The sequence below is a fragment of the Gopherus flavomarginatus genome (assembly GCF_025201925.1).
Source record: "Gopherus flavomarginatus isolate rGopFla2 chromosome 13 unlocalized genomic scaffold, rGopFla2.mat.asm SUPER_13_unloc_3, whole genome shotgun sequence".
Lineage (NCBI taxonomy): Eukaryota > Metazoa > Chordata > Testudines > Testudinidae > Gopherus > Gopherus flavomarginatus.
In genome coordinates, this window is record NW_026114611.1 from 1,724,593 (window position 1) to 1,740,172 (window position 15,580).

General features: G+C 51.1%; 1 protein-coding gene across 1 annotated transcript in view; it reads left to right on the forward strand.

Annotated features, from left to right (window-relative positions):
• Positions 1-325: 325 nt before the first annotated feature.
• LOC127041591 (uncharacterized) overlaps positions 326-15,580 on the forward strand; it is a 592,831-nt gene continuing 577,576 nt past the window's right edge. Inside the window, exons 1-10 of the mRNA XM_050935616.1 lie at positions 326-396; positions 2,641-2,727; positions 4,307-4,528; positions 5,298-5,309; positions 6,351-6,451; positions 6,519-6,631; positions 6,932-6,964; positions 7,828-7,932; positions 11,307-11,395; positions 12,125-12,251. Of these exons, the coding sequence (XP_050791573.1) occupies positions 334-396; positions 2,641-2,727; positions 4,307-4,528; positions 5,298-5,309; positions 6,351-6,451; positions 6,519-6,631; positions 6,932-6,964; positions 7,828-7,932; positions 11,307-11,395; positions 12,125-12,251 (952 nt within the window). The 5' untranslated portion in view covers positions 326-333. The remainder of the gene's footprint in view (positions 397-2,640; positions 2,728-4,306; positions 4,529-5,297; positions 5,310-6,350; positions 6,452-6,518; positions 6,632-6,931; positions 6,965-7,827; positions 7,933-11,306; positions 11,396-12,124; positions 12,252-15,580) is intronic.

Below are 15,580 nucleotides of genomic sequence, written 5' to 3' on the forward strand. Positions count from 1 at the left end.
TGGGTCCCATCTCTCAGGGGATTTAGACGCTTTAGAGGCAGGTGATTGACACGTGCTGGGCCCCATCTCCAGCGCTGAACTGACACGTGTTCGCTGCATTCTCAGCCGGGGGCTCCTTGGGCTGATGGTTCAGCAGCACCAGCCCCTGCCCCTGCTTTTCCCCTGGGGAGACCCAGCCCCTCTCCTGCCCCTTCTGGGCTGAGGGGGGTCCCCGCTTCCCCCCCTGTCCCAACCCCCCGGCAAGGGGCCCGGGGGCAGGGCCAGGCCCGGGGAGGAGCCGCCCCTTCCTGCCTCCCCGCCAACCCCCTGCCCCTGTGTGCCGGCAGCGGGGCCATGGCCGGGGCAGGGAGCGCAGCGCGGAGGCTGCTCCAGCCCTGCAGCCCGCGGGGCAGCGCGGTGCGGCCGCGGGCAGCGCGGGGTGAGCAGGGGGCGGGGCAGGGGGCGGGGTGGACACGCCCCTGCCGCTGCCCCTGCCGGGCTGCCTGGGGCTGCGGGGGGCGAGTGGCCCGGGCGGGGCGGAGCGGCCCCTGCTGCGGGGCCGGGGAGACGGAGCCCGGGAGCGGCTGGGCCGGGAGCTGCAGGAGGGGCCCGGAGCGCGGCTCGGCTGCAGAGCTCGGAGCCCAGGCTGGGCCCGGGAGGGGGAGAGGGAGCCGGAGGGGGGGATCTGGGGTGTCGGAGCCGGGCTGGGGGGTGACGGTGGGGGAGCTTGGAGTGTATTGGGGGGTCAAGACTAGGAGTTCAGGATGTTGGGGGCTCCATGTTCAGATATGGCTCTGCGGGAGCTTTGGGGTGTATTGGGGGGTCAGGACTAGGGGATGGGGATGTTGGGGGGCTCCATGTTCAGACATGGCTCTGCGGGAGCTTTGGGGTGTATTGGGGGGTCAGGACTAGGGGTTGGGGTTGTTGGGGGGCTCCATGTTCAGATATGGCTCTGCGGGAGCTTTGGGGTATATTGGGGGGTCAGGACTAGGGGTTGGGATGTTGGGGGGCTCCATGTTCAGATATGGCTCTGCGGGAGCTTTGGGGTGTATTGAGGGGTCAGGACTAGGGGTTGGGGATGTTGGGGGGCTCCATGTTCAGATATGGCTCTGCGGGAGCTTTGGGGTGTATTGGGGGGTCAGGACTAGGGGATGGGGATGTTGGGGGGCTCCATGTTCAGATATGGCTCTGCGGGAGCTTTGGGGTGTATTGGGGGGTCAGGACTAGGGGATGGGGATGTTGGGGGGCTCCATGTTCAGATATGGCTCTGCGGAAGCTTTGGAGTGTATTGGGGGGTCAGGACTAGGGGTTGGGGATGTTGGGGGGCTCCATGTTCAGACATGGCTCTGCGGGAGCTTTGGGGTGTATTGGGGGGTCAGGACTAGGGGTTGGGGTTGTTGGGGGGCTCCATGTTCAGATATGGCTCTGCGGGAGCTTTGGGGTGTATTGGGGGGTCAGGACTAGGGGATGGGGATGTTGGGGGGCTCCATGTTCAGATATGGCTCTGCGGAAGCTTTGGGGTGTATTGGGGGGTCAGGACTAGGGGTTGGGGATGTTGGGGGGCTCCATGTTCAGATATGGCTCTGCGGGAGCTTTGGGGTGTATGGGGGGTCAGGACTAGGGGATGGGGATGTTGGGGGGCTCCATGTTCAGACATGGCTCTGCGGGAGCTTTGGGGTGTATTGGGGGGTCAGGACTAGGGGATGGGGATGTTGGGGGGCTCCATGTTCAGACATGGCTCTGCGGGAGCTTTGGGGTGTATTGGGGGGGGGTCAGGACTAGGAGTTCGGGATGTTGGGGGCTCCATGTTCAGATATGGCTCTGCGGAAACTTTGGGGTGTATTGGGGGGTCAGGACTAGGGGTTGGGGATGTTGGGGGCTCCATGTTCAGACATGGCTCTGCGGGAGCTTTGGGGTGTATTGAGGGGCCAGGACAAGGGGTTGGGGATGTTGGGGGGCTCCATGTTCAGATATGGCTCTGCGGGAGCTTTGGGGTGTATTGAGGGGCCAGGACAAGGGGTTGGGGATGTTGGGGGGCTCCATGTTCAGATATGGCTCTGCGGGAGCTTTGGGATGTATTGGGGTGGTCAGGACTAGGGGTTGGGGATGTTGGGGGGCTCCATGTTCAGATATGGCTCTGCGGAAGCTTTGGGGTGTATTGGGGGGTCAGGACTAGGGGATGGGGATGTAGGGGGGCTCCATGTTCAGATGTGGCTCTGCGGGAGCTTTGGGGTGTATTGGGGAGTCAGGACTAGGAGTTGGGGATGTTGGGGGGCTCCATGTTCAGATATGGCTCTGCGGGAGCTTTGGGGTGTATTGGGTGGTCAGGACTAGGGGATGGGGATGTTGGGGGGCTCCATGTTCAGACATGGCTCTGCGGGATCTTTGGGGGCTGGAGCTGGGGAAAGTAGGGGACAGTCTGAAGTTGGCTGCTTGGGATGTGGGTGAGGCCCCGGGGAGCAGGGGGTTGGGCTGCATCACTGTCACTGCAGCCTGGGGCCCTGTGTTTTCTCTGGAAAAGCTTCTCCCTGTTTCACCATCTCCTCTCAGTCTGAGTCCCAGGGACCCTGCACAGGCGTCTGCAGGGCAGGAGGGGCCCTGAAATCTGGCAGCTGGGAGGTTTGCAGCAGTTTCTAACCCTCCCTCCCCTGCTTCTTCCAGGAGGTACCACAAAAGTATCTGGCCCCTCTGGGAAAAGAGGGAGAAGCAGCTAAAGCCGAGGAGAAGCGACAAAGTGAGGAGCTGCTGGTAGGTGCCCAGAGACCCCAGCCACTGAGGTTTGCCTGGCATAAGAATGATCTGGTGAATGCCGGGCCCACCCTGCCAGCCTCAGCCAGGGACCCATCCCCACTGGAGTCCAGGGAACCTGCAGGATCAGACACGGGGATAACATGATGCCCTTAGGATGCAGGAGGCTGCTGGGCAGGAGAGGGTCAGTCTGTGTTAGCCAGAGCCCCTGCCCACGGACTGTCTGGATGTCACAGTGACCAGGGATCCTTTCTAGCTCCTGGGGGGTTGGGGAGGAAGGAGATGAAATGTGGGCTGCAGAGATGGAGGATTTGGCTCAGTGCAAGTTGATGAGGTTTTGGGGAGAAGTGTCCCTCCTGTTGGTGATGTACAGCTCACCCCGGCCCTGATCCCTCCTCCCTTCCTGGGATAAATGAACTTCCCATCACTCACTGCAAGAGATCTTGTGTTCTGGTAAATAACTCTGCCACCCGCCTCGAGGCGCATTTATGATGTTCCCCATTTACCGAGCAGATGAATTTCGGTGTTGATAAATGCAAAGTAATGCACATAGGAAAAGATAATATCAAATGGACATAAAATGATGAGGTCTAAATTAGCTGTTAGCACTCAAAAAAGAGATTTTGGAGTCGCTGTGGATAGTTCTCTGGAAACATCCACTCAATGTGCAGCGCCAGTCAAAAAAGCAAACAGAATGTGGGGAATCATTAGGAAAGGGATAGACAATAAAACAGAAAATATCCTATTGCCTCTATATAAATCCATGGTACCTCTACATCTTGAATACTGTGTGCAGATCTGGTCACCTCATTTCAAAAAAATACATTGGAATTGGAAAAGGCTCAGAGAAGGCCAACAAAATGATGAAGGGTCCAGAACAGCTTCTGTATGAGGAGAGATTAATAAGACTGAGGCTATGGCTACACGCCGCAGCTTTTAGCGACACGTCTGTGCCGCTACAGCCGTGCTGCTAACAGGCACACAGCGTAGCTGCTGTTTGTCAGCAGGAGAGATGTGCCAGGGTAGACAAAGCCTGAGACTGTTCAGCTTGGAAAAGAGACTACTATTGGGGGGAGGGGAATATGGTAGAGGTCTATAAAATCATGACTTGTGTGGCGAAAGTAAATAAGGAAGTGTTGTTTCTGCCTCATAACACAAGAACTAGGGGTCACCCAGTGAAATGAATAGGCAGCAGATTTAAAACAAACAAAAGGAAGTATTTCTTCACAAAACGCACAGTCAACCTGTGGAACTCCTTGTCAGAGGATGTTGTGAAGCCAAGACACTAACAGGGTTCTAAAAAGAACTGGAGAAGTGCATGGAAGATAGGTCTGTTAGTGGCTATTAGCCAGGATGAGCAGGGATGGTGTCCCTAACCTCTGTTTGCCAGAAGCTGGGAATGGGCGGCAGGGGATGATCACTTCATGATTCCCTGCTCTGTTCATTCCCTCTGGGGCACCTGGCATTGGCACTGTCAGAAGACAGGGTACTGGGCTAGATGGACCTTTGGTCTGACTCAGTCTGGCTATTCTTATGTTCTGTGTTCCCCTGTTACTGAGCTGCCCTCTCCCTGTTGCAGAAACAGGCGGCAGCCGAGAGGCAGAAGATCGTCGGGGAGTGGCAGGAGCTGCGAGGGTGTCTGGAGGAGCAGGAACAGCGTCTGCTGGCCCGGCTGGAAGAGCCAGAGAGAGCCATTGTCCAGAGAAGGGATGAGGGCATCTGCAGCCTGTCGTGGGAGATTTCCCTGCTCAGCGAGAGGGGAGGAGAGAAGGAGCAGCAGCTGCTGAGCCAACCCCTGCAGGTCAGGCTGTCATTGCAATGATCATACGCAGCATTTCTATGGGTGCTTCTGAGCTCTAGACCACAAAGCACTTTACAGAGTGGGGTCAGGGGCATTATCCCTATGAGACAAATGGGGAAAGTGAGGCAGAGGGAGGGGCAGAGCCCTGCCCAACGTCACACAGTGAATCTGGCAGCGGCGCCATGGATGGGTCCTGGGAGTCCTGGATGCTGCAGCCCCAAGACCTTCTCTCCTGGAAATTACTCTCTGCATTGGCACTTGGAGGGTGAATCCCCTCCACCACCATGCTGAGGTCCCAAGCCAGGCCCAAGGCCCCTCACACTGCAGGTTAATGGGTTTAGTGGGGCCAGGGGTCTTCTGGATCTCTCAGCACTGGGTGAAATTTGATTCTCAATGCAGAGAAATATCTTCTGCCTGTAAAGTGCCTGGGGAGAAGATTCCTGCAGTGGTGACCTGCCCACAGGGATTGCTGGGACTGCGTAGGGGAAAGTCCCTGGTGAGGGGGGCAGCTGCTCTGGGAATGTCAACCTGAAATTCCCCTATTTCCCAAGGCCTCAGTAGTGACCCCTGCAGAGCAGGAGGCTTCCCCACCCAGGAACCCCCCACTGACAGCCTCCTCTTTCTCTCCCTCTTTAGAGTGTTGGGAGCACTGGGGGCAGTTAAGTCCTGGGCTCCACTTCGCTCCCTCTCATGGGCCGTTAGGTTTGATAACTGCACTGAATAGGAAGCTGCCCCCTGCCCTTGGAACGTGTGATTCTGTCTCCCCTAGCGGCTGACTCAGGTAGGAGAAGAGCCGTTTACTGTCCGATCGCTAATGAGGTCACAGCAGGGCTGCTAGACACAGGGCCGATGGGACAGATCAGGCCCGTCTCCTGGACTGATGTGGCCACGTCATGTATTCCAAGGGTGCAGAATCTCAGCTTTCACATTTGTTAAAGTGAGTTGCTGGCCCTCAGCACCTCCCTAGTGTAAACAGAGACAGCGTTGCCTTGCTGGGGTTGCCAGCAGCCTGAAGCCGTAGCTCTGAGAGCGTGAACTCTCCAGTCGCCTGTTAATGTCATCGGGGTGTCAACTGAAATGATGACACTTTGATGTCAACATTGAATGTTCCCTGGTGATCACCTGAGCAGGTGGATCAGGGAGAGGGCGGGAGTGAAACCTTTGCAGGGTGGGAATAGGGGGTTGCTGTAGGGAGGGAAGAACAGAGGAGAGACACAATGACAAGGAAGCAAGAGAGAAATGGAGAAAGGAGGGTGGGAAAGGAAGGGAAGAACCAGCAGGGCCCTACAGGGTGTCCGGGAAGGGGCTGTTTTCCTCCCGAGTGACACTGAATGTGACAGAGAAAGACTTGGCAAAATACTAAGAAGTAAAATTTTTTTCTGATACGAAGGGCAGATTCTCCCCTTGTTCCTTGTATATGGGTGTCCCATGGAGAGCAGTGGGTGTTCTGCTGTGAATGGAGCAGGGCACAGAGTCCTAACCTGATGCCCTGGCCACTGGCCGTAACGGACAGGGCAGTCTGGCCCTCTCTGTGAAATGAGCTGGACAGCCCAGGGTTACTGCTTCAGCTGAAGGGCTTGAGGGTTTTGGTGTTTAAGGGCCCATGTTCATTCTCTGCTGGAGACCTGAGCTCGGTCTGTGGCCACTGTCAGCATGTAGGACCTGCCCACTCTTTGGTCTGTGTCTCCTCTTTTTCCACATAATCCCAGTGCTGGTGGCCCTTGTTACTGCAGTAAACCAGGTAATGGGGTGGCTCTGCCCCCCACAGAACCAGAGCGTCCCTGAGAAAGCTCCTGAACAATGTCTCTGTTCCTTGCTCTAGTGTCTCCCCACTTTCCGTCTCTCTGGGGAGCACAGGGCTGAGGTGACTCACCATGACAACGACCATCTCAGGCTACAAAGCGCAGATCCAGGTTTCCTGGAGTTTGGGGGTAGCTGGGCTCAGGATCTGGGGCTCAGGCCTATTTCTCACCCCTCCTTTCCCCAGCAGGGAGGACAGGACATTGCGGAAGCTAGAGCCATCGTTTGCAGAGCTGGAGAAGAGACTCAGCGATTTTTCTCTGAAAAGTGCCATGCTGCAGGAGGTAGTGCTGAGATTCAAAGGTGAATTGGAGTCTGGGGGTGGCGTCTCCTCTGGTTAGAGCGACCCTGGCCCTTGGGAGGAGCTGGGGACTCTAGTGATGTCACTGATCCTCGGCTCCATCTCACAGCCCAGCTCAGCGAGTCGCCCTTCCCCATGGAGCAGCCCTGTGGGGCTGGCTCTGTCTGCAGCGGCTGCCTTGTTGGCCTCTGATCTCTGTCACCATCTCCTAGTTAACAGCAGTTCCATTAATAAGCAATGGGGATTTCTCCATGAATGTGAGGGCCTGAATTCTCACCTCTTCCATCTTCTCCTTCCCCTAGAAACGCTGCGACGGGGGCTGGGGAGTGACACAGGTACGTGTCTGTCTCTGACTGGCCATGGGGAGATTTCAGACCAATAACCATATTAACGACAGGGAATCACAGCCTCCAGCACCTGGAAGCTGTGTAACAATGGGAAAGGATGTTACTTTCTTCTTGCACCACTATATTTTCAACTGACTTGTCTCTTAAATATTTTAGCTCAACAATATCACATAAGCATTTAAAGTGTTTTGCAGTTTTTTTTAGTACTCATTTTTTTGCCTTTGCTTTCTTTAATTATTGCGTTTTTAACACTACATTAAATTTAAGAATTTTATTTTGCAGTTTTAATTGCAGTAATATTAATAGTGTTTTTAATTAAGTTTACATAGTCTGATTTTAAAGCTTTTTTTTAAAGACCAGTAAGGTCTTTGACAACTTTTCCTGTGTTTGAGTGGTTGCTTGACACTTTTTGAAAAAAAAATACAAAGGCTGAGGTTTTTTTAAACATATTCATTTGAAAGTTTGTTAGTATAATTAGAGTTTTTAAAAAAAATACAGACTTTTTTTGTTGTGACTCTAAATTGGTAATGTATTCACATTTTTAACCTATAATTATTGTAGTGCACTATTTACCTCTTGTGAGACAGGTTGTAGCTGATTTTTACACTTTAAATAAATAAAACAGCTATTAGCATCTAATTTGGTTAAAACAGCAATTCAATATATATATAAATATTGGCATAACCTGCACTACTTTAAGAATGCAACGTTTGTTTGGTTCTTTTAATTAACTTTTTGCTCTAACCTTTTTTTTATGCTTACATTATGCCTTATATTAATTTATATTTCTTGGAATGATTTTATTCATTTAAGATAGAATCTTAATTTTTTTTCTCCCAATACATTTCTAGCCATCCCGATGATGATTAATTTCTGGGAAACATCCTCAGCAGAATTATTTGAAGGTGTTGTACCAGACAGTAAAGGCACAGAGGCAGTGGCTTGTGGGAAAGAGGGTAAGTTTCATTACTAATCCTGCTCTTAAAAAGAGGCTCTTTTTAGAAAACTAGTTTAACTTACAAGCACTGAGAGACTTTAAGAAAGTCACTAATCACGAGAGCAATGGGTCCCTTTGGAACATATTTTAACTGACAAGCTCTTAGAGCCTTTCTGAGAAACAGGATAGAACTATGGTCAAAATGAAGTGCAAATTAATGAACGTGCATCACGAGGAGAAAGAGAAGGGAACACAAATTAAAATATAATGAAAACAAAGCCTCTCAGAAAGGAACTGTTATCAGTTTAGTAGCAGTGTTGCCATGTCAGGGGTGAGGTGGGAGATGATTTTCTCCCCCCACTCCATCGCTTTTTAAAAGTCCCAAAAGGAATAAAAGTAGGTGGCATAGTTAATTTTTTATTATTTTGTTTACTAATTAAATCCATGTCCCTAAGGCCAAATTTGGCCTAGGTAACTTTGTTGGCACATTTTCTTGTTTACCAAGCAGAGGGCTTAGTACTGGCCCTGAACTACATCATTAGCCCCCTTTTGTTTGGACTAATTTAATTTTCTGTAGTTGGTCGTCTTGCACCTGTGCATGGCATTCATGGCTGAAAAGAATTTAACCTACTTTTCATCAACTTGTTGCTATAGGGTATTGTAAGATCTTATGAACTTTTGTCGTCTTTTTACAGTGAAGTAAGGCAGAGAGTTCAAAACGTGGGTGTTACTGGAATTAACAGTTCCCAGGGTTGGTCCATGTATGCCATTGCACTGGGCTCATTCACGCTTTGTCCGGGTACCATGTAGCACTCTCTTCCCATGCGTAGTCAATGCCGATACAAAAGAATGCTCTAGGCTTGTGTTTCTCAGCTGGTGGTTTGTGACCCCTGGGGGCTCAGGAAAGGCAGTCAGGAGGCTGTGAGATGTTGAGTATTTCATTATGATCTAAAGCAAAGAAAATCTCACTCCCCCCCTCCTGCACTCCCCTGTTCATTGTGACCAGTGTTCTCTGTCAGCCTCTTCAAATATACAAGTTATATATAGACTCAGCACGGATACATGTTGTATTCTTACTTTTATAGTAAATGTTCAGGGGTCAGAAAAGATTTGGCTTCCAATAAGTGGTGCTTGCTTACTTATCTCAGCTGTGAAATTAGGCAGTTTGCAACTGTGCACAGTAACCCTTTCATTGCCTGTATCCCAGCCAGCAAGACTGAAAGCCCTGCGGTGGTTAGTAGAAATGGGGACGAAGCAGAAAGTTTTGATGCAAACCGGCATTGAGTGCGGTCAGCAATCGCAGGAGAGCAAAGGAACCCAGGGATCGTTGGTCACTAAGTCTCCCAGGCAGAGGGAGGGGAGTGGGGGAAAGAGAAGACAGAAAATGAAGGAGAAATAAGTGGGGGGTTGGAAGTTCACAAGCTCCCAAACCTGCGCACATCCAGTCATAGAGTCTGTCATGGTATAAATCCCTACTCTGAAGCTTAGCATCCAAAAGATGGGGTACCAGCATGAATTCCTCTGAGCTCAATTACCAGCTTAGTACTTGTAGCGCTGCCACCAACCAGGAATTCCAGTGCCTGGTACGCTCTGGTCCCCCCAAAACCTTGCCCGGGGACCCCCAAGACCCAGACCCTCTGGATCTTAACACAAGGAAAGTAAAACCTTTCCCTCACCGTTGCCTTTCCCAGGCTTCCCCTCCCTGGGTTACCCTGGAAGATCACTGTGATTCAAACTCCTTGAATCTTTAAACAGAGAGGAAAATTCACCTTGCCCTCTCCTTCTCTCTCCCCCTCCCAGACTCTCCCTGAGAGAGAAAGAAATCCTAACACAGAGAGAAATTAACCTTTCTCTCCCACTTCCCTCCTTTCTCCCAACCAATTCCCTGGTGAATCCAGACCCTGTCCCCTGGGGTCTCCCACCAGAATAAAAAAACAATCAGGTTCTTCAACAAGAAAAGCTTTTAATTAAAGAAAGAAAAACAGTAAAAATTATTTTTGTAAATAAATTTAAGATGGAATATGTTACAGGGTCTTTCAGCTATAGACACTGGGAATACCCTCCCAGCCTAGGTATACAAGTACAAATTAAAATCCGTTCAGGAAAATACAAATTTGAACTCCTTCCAGCCAAATACACATTTGCAAATAAAGAAAACAAACATAAGCCTAACTCGCCTTATCTACCTAGTACTTACTATTCTGAGCACATATGAGAGACTGTATCAGGGAGATTGGAGAGAAACCTGGTTGCTCGTCTGGTCACTCTCAGAACCCAGAGAGAACAACAACCAAACACTAACAGCACACACAAAAACTTCCCTCCCTCAAGATTTGAAAGTATTCTGTCCCCTGATTGGTCCTCTGGTTTGGTGACAGCCAGGCTCACTGAACTTGTTAACCCTTTACAGGCAAAAGAGACATGAAGTACTCCTGTTAACCCTTAACTATCTGTTTATGACAGAGTCATAAAGTCTAAGGCAGAAGGGACGACTGGATCATCTGGTCTGACCTGTCTAGCACTGGCTGCCAACACTCCCCAGTACCCGCCCACTAAACTCAACAGCTGGAGTGAGACCAAAGTCTTGCAGCCTGCAGGAGACTAGACTGTTATATGCCCCAGGCAGAGAATAGGAGGGACCGAGGTGCCCCAGTGCCCCAGACCCCTGCAGTGGCAGGGAAATGATTAAGTGAGATATTTCTGGGTGATCCTAGTGAGTGCCCCACACCCCACGCTGTAGAGGAAGATGGAAAAACCACCAGATCACCTACAACCTGACCCAAGGGGGAAATTTCTTCCCCATCCCACCTATAATGATCAGTTAGACTCTGAGCATGGGAGCACAAAGAGAGAGAGAGAGAGAGAGAGAGATTCACCCTGCCCAATATCCTGTCTTCTTCTCTGGCTGTTCCTGAAGCTTCAGAGGAAAGAGATAAAAGAACCCTCCAAAAATATATAGGGGGGAAAAATCCCTTCCTGACCCCTAGCAGTTATGGGTGAAACTCTGAAGCATGAGGGTGAGGAACATAATACATAAAATGGAAGTGAGCCCCACTTCATGGTCCACTATTTGTCTCTATTGACCAAGCCTTCCAGCTATCACCAGCAAACTTCATTTAATTTACTGCACCTACACTGGGCAGACTTTGTCCTGTCCCTGCCGCCGCCTGCTCCCCACCGTTGGGGGAGTTGCCCTCAAGGTTTTAAAACTAGCACAGTGGGTTTAGCACTGGTGGGAAGGGCCGGGTCTGGGCTGTGATAAAGTGATGGAATGTTTTCCCAGCATGTGAGTCAGAAACATCTTGTGCAGGGAAAGGGCCAGGGAAGATCATGATGTGACAAGAACTAAAGGTCCTTCTGAAATCTTCTCTGTCACCCTTCTCACCCTGACAGGCGGCAGAGTAACGCCCACCTTTGGCTCCAGATTGTCCCAGCCTCCCACGGGACAGGGAAGGGACCTGGCTGTAGTGGAGCCAGTCCAGGTAGGGATTATTGCGGGGTGGCTAGTGGGTTCCTGCTGGAGGGGGAGGGGCAGGAAATACTGAGGGCTGGGATCTTTGGGGAAGCTTAGTGTGGAGGTGGGATGGGAGCAGAAAATACTCAGGGTGGAGAAAGGGAGGGGGACAAGGCATGTGACAAACTTGCTGGGAATTGTTTAACCCAAGTCCTGGATTCTTGGAACAGACCCATGGGGTTTGGGGGAGGAAATTACCCTATTTGTGGAATGGGGCTGGTGGGGGAACCCTGGACAGCGGCTGGGGAAAACGTATCAGATTCCCAGTGCAAGAACATGAACCTACTGGCCAGAGGCTGCTAGGTGATTGGAAGGAGGGGTGGGAGGTGACCCATCAGTGGGGCTTAGAGTAGATAACCCCTCCCCTTCCTTCCAGCTGCCGGCAATGGGAAATCTGTTGGGATTCCTACTGGGGAGCTGACCCTGGAGCCTGCTGGGGGCCCCATCCCCCGCATCAGCCTCTGGCTTGTGGTGTGTGATGGATGAGAAGACCCTTCCCCCTCTGTCTGCTGGGGGGGTGAGGGGATCTCTATCTCCCCTCCTGTTTTGCCTCCTGGCTGCTCTGAGCAGGGTGGGGGTGGGACCCTGCTGACTGTGAGCCTGCCAGAGCTTCCTTTTGATTGGCTCCTCTCCCCCATGAATAATGGGGCTGTGAGTGGGGCAGCAGGTTGTGAGTGGAGGGCTCTTGCTCTTTCAGGGGCCAGTGACCTTCGAGGAGGTGGCTGTGTATTTCACCAGGGAAGAGTGTGCTCTGCTGGACCCCCGTCAAAGAGCCCTTTGCAGAGACGTCATGCAGGAGAACTATGAGAATGTGACCTCGCTGGGTAAGGATTCCCATCCCCTCCGTTTTTAGAACGGGAAATGAAGAGCTAAGGTTCACGCCACCCCCACAATGCCTCCTCTGCTCTGCTCTGTCTCAGCAACAGCCCACTGAGTGCATTGAAATGGGGCAGACTAGGTCTCTCAAGGTTCCTATGCACCTCCCTTCATATCACAGTCACACCTCTGCCAAGCTGCTCCAACTCCTCCCTTCACCATCCAGTTACAGCTACGGCTGACCCAGTGCACACGGCTGGAGGATGTGGAGAAATGCTGGGATTCCCATCTGTGAACACAACACAAACAATGGCACGTTCTTAGTCCTTCATAGCTATATTGGAATCATAGATTTTATGGCCAGAAAGGACTATTAAATCATCTAATCTGACCTCCTGTAAAACCAGGTCATAGAATTTCATCCAGTTACTGCTGTACTGAGCTGAACACCTTGTGTTGGACTCAATCCGCCCCCAGAAAGGCATCCACTGCGACTTGAAGACTTCAAGAAATGGAGAAACCTCCACTTCCTTTGTTAGTTTGTTAACCTTTGCACCAGACTTACTGAGCCATTCCTAGTGGCTAGTACCAGCTGCAGGGCCAGGGGCAGAATTAAGGTTGCATTTTAGGGGTGGTGTGTATGGTCTGCATGAGAGAGTTTGCCAGCATAATTATATCAATTAAGAATGTGTTCTTTTGCATCCCTAACAAACAGAGCTATGCTGACAAAACTTTGCAGCTCAGAAGAGGCCAGAGTGGATTTTAAAACACTTTCCAAAATTTCAGGGCTGAGAGCAATATTTTAATCAGGGGAAACATCTAAGAGGAACTCCTTCAGAATGCAAACAAAACGCACAATACACCTAGTCTGAAGGTAAACAGTGGTACGGCTCCGACTCAGATGAATGGGTGTAGCTCAGAGGCAGTGGCCACAGGATGTCCTCTTGACCCAACCAACCAATGACTATGAGAGCAGTGTGAGGTTCCTATTCAGGAGTTCTTGGGGGGTAGGGGAAAGGAGAGCAGGGAGCAGTGGGAGTGGAGAAGATGATGGGAGCTAGTGCTTGTGGGGTGCCACAATGTAGGGAAGGCTGAGTGTAGTGGGAGGAAAGGGATAGGTATGTGGAAGACTACAGGGAATCAGGGAGGGATGGGTACCATGGAAGGAAGCAGAGGTGAGGAATCAGAGACAGAATCTCCTGGGAACAGGGAGTGTGGTAGTTTGGGGGAGTGGGAGCCTGGGAATGGAGAAAGGTGATGGAGGTCCCAGCAGTGGTGCTGTTGGAGTGGGGGGGATTGGGTAGGAGATGTGGGATACTTGGAAGTGGAAAAGACTGAGGATAGTGGGAAGAGGATGGGGAGTGTTTGCTCCAAGGAGCAGGAAGGATCTGGTGGCAGTGGGAAGGGAAAGTGTCAGGGAGGCAGAGATTTGGGGCCTTCCACTGAGAATGCTTTTGCCATAGTCTCTAATGACCTCTCCCTAAGCAAAGCTCAGAACCAATGCTCCACCCTTATTCTTCTTGACCCGTCAGCCGCCTTTAATACCACTGACCATGGTCGTCTTCTTGACATCTTGTCTGCTTCCTGGTTCTCCTCCTACCTCTGTAACCGCTTCTTCAGCGTGTCCTGAGGAAGATCGTCCTCACCCCTACTCCATTTTTCTGTGGGGGTTCTACAGGGCTCTTGGTCACTTCCTCTGCACTTTATCTCTGGGAAATCTCACCCCCAAACACAAATTCAGCTACTGTCCGTATGCTGATGAATCACAGATCTACCGCTCTACTCCAGACCTGTCTTCCTCTGTCCAAACTGAAATCTCCGCCTCCCTCTGATGACTCCTCATGGATGGCTAGCCATCAACTCAAGCTCAACAGCTCATCAAATGTTGATAACAGAGCTCTTAATCCTCCAAGCCAGCCCCCACATCTCCTTTCTTGCTGTTCAGCCCAGAATTAGCTGATGAAATCTCAGAGCTTCTGACAATATTTGCAAACTCAGATGACAGAAGGGGTCCCAGAAGACTGGAGAAGGGTTAACATAGTGCCCATCTTTACAAAGGGGAAAAAGGAGAAGCTGGAGCCTAGTCACCCTGACCTCAGTACCAGGGAAGCTACTAGACCAATGTATAAAACATTCAATTTGCGAATATCCAGAGGATGAAGGGGTAACCGATAGCAGCCAGCATGGATTTACTAGGAACACAGCATGACAAACCAGCCTGATATCCTTCTTTGATAGGGCAACCGGTTTGGTGGCTAAAATGGACCTGGACTTCAGAAAGGCTTTTGACACAGTCCCATGAGTAAGCTGGAGAAATGCGGGCTCAACAGAACTCCCATTAAGTGGATATATAATTGGTTACACAACTGCAAACAAAGAATAACTATTATTGGAATGATGTCACATTGCAGGGATTTCTCAAATGGGGTTTCACAGGGATCTGTTTTGTGTCTGTTGCTATTTAACATCTTCATTAACGACCTGGATGTAGGAATAGAGAGCATACTGATCAAATTTGCAGATGACACTAAGCTGGGTGGGCGGTTGTCAACACTTTGGAGGATAGAGCAAAACTTGAAAGAGGTTGTGATAAACTGGTGACCTGGGCTATAGACACCAATGACATTCAACAAAGACAAGTGTAAGGTGCTACACTTCGGGAAGAAAAACCCAGTGCACAAATCCTGACTGGGAGATAACTGGCATGGCAGCAGCACCACTGAGAAGGATCTGGAAGTTGTGGTGGATCACAGCTTCAACATGAAGTCAACAGCGTGATGGTAATGCAAAAAGAAGCAAATGCATTAAGAGAAGCATAGCATGCAAATCACAGGTGGTGATAGTACTGCTCTACTCAGCACTGGTTAGGCCTCAGGGGGAGTCCTGCATCCAGTTTTGGTCACCAGTGACTAGACAGGATGTAGAGAAAATGGAAAGAATCCAGAGGCAAGTGACAAAGATGATCAAAGGGATGGAACACAAACCAGTGAGCAAAGGCTGATGGAATTGGATGTGTTTAGTTTGGAAATGAGTTAATGGGGGGGATATAACAGCGATCTTCAAATACTCAAAAGGCTGTGTGAGCGTGTGTGGCCGTCCCTCCTGGTCTGTCTCAGGACAGAGCTGCAAAGTCTCCAAGCCCAGGCCCTCAGACAGGGTGGGGCAGCAAACAATTAGGGGCTTTGCCCAGGTCAAGCACCAAACAGTCTAGTGTCCTTGCTCGGCGGCCGGTCGACCAACACAGGCCTCCTGGCCAAAGGCGGGGTGGCAGGAGGTAGGGGGATCCTGGCCCACCTGACTCCACTGGGTCCCAGCCCCTGGTCCTAACAGTGGCAGT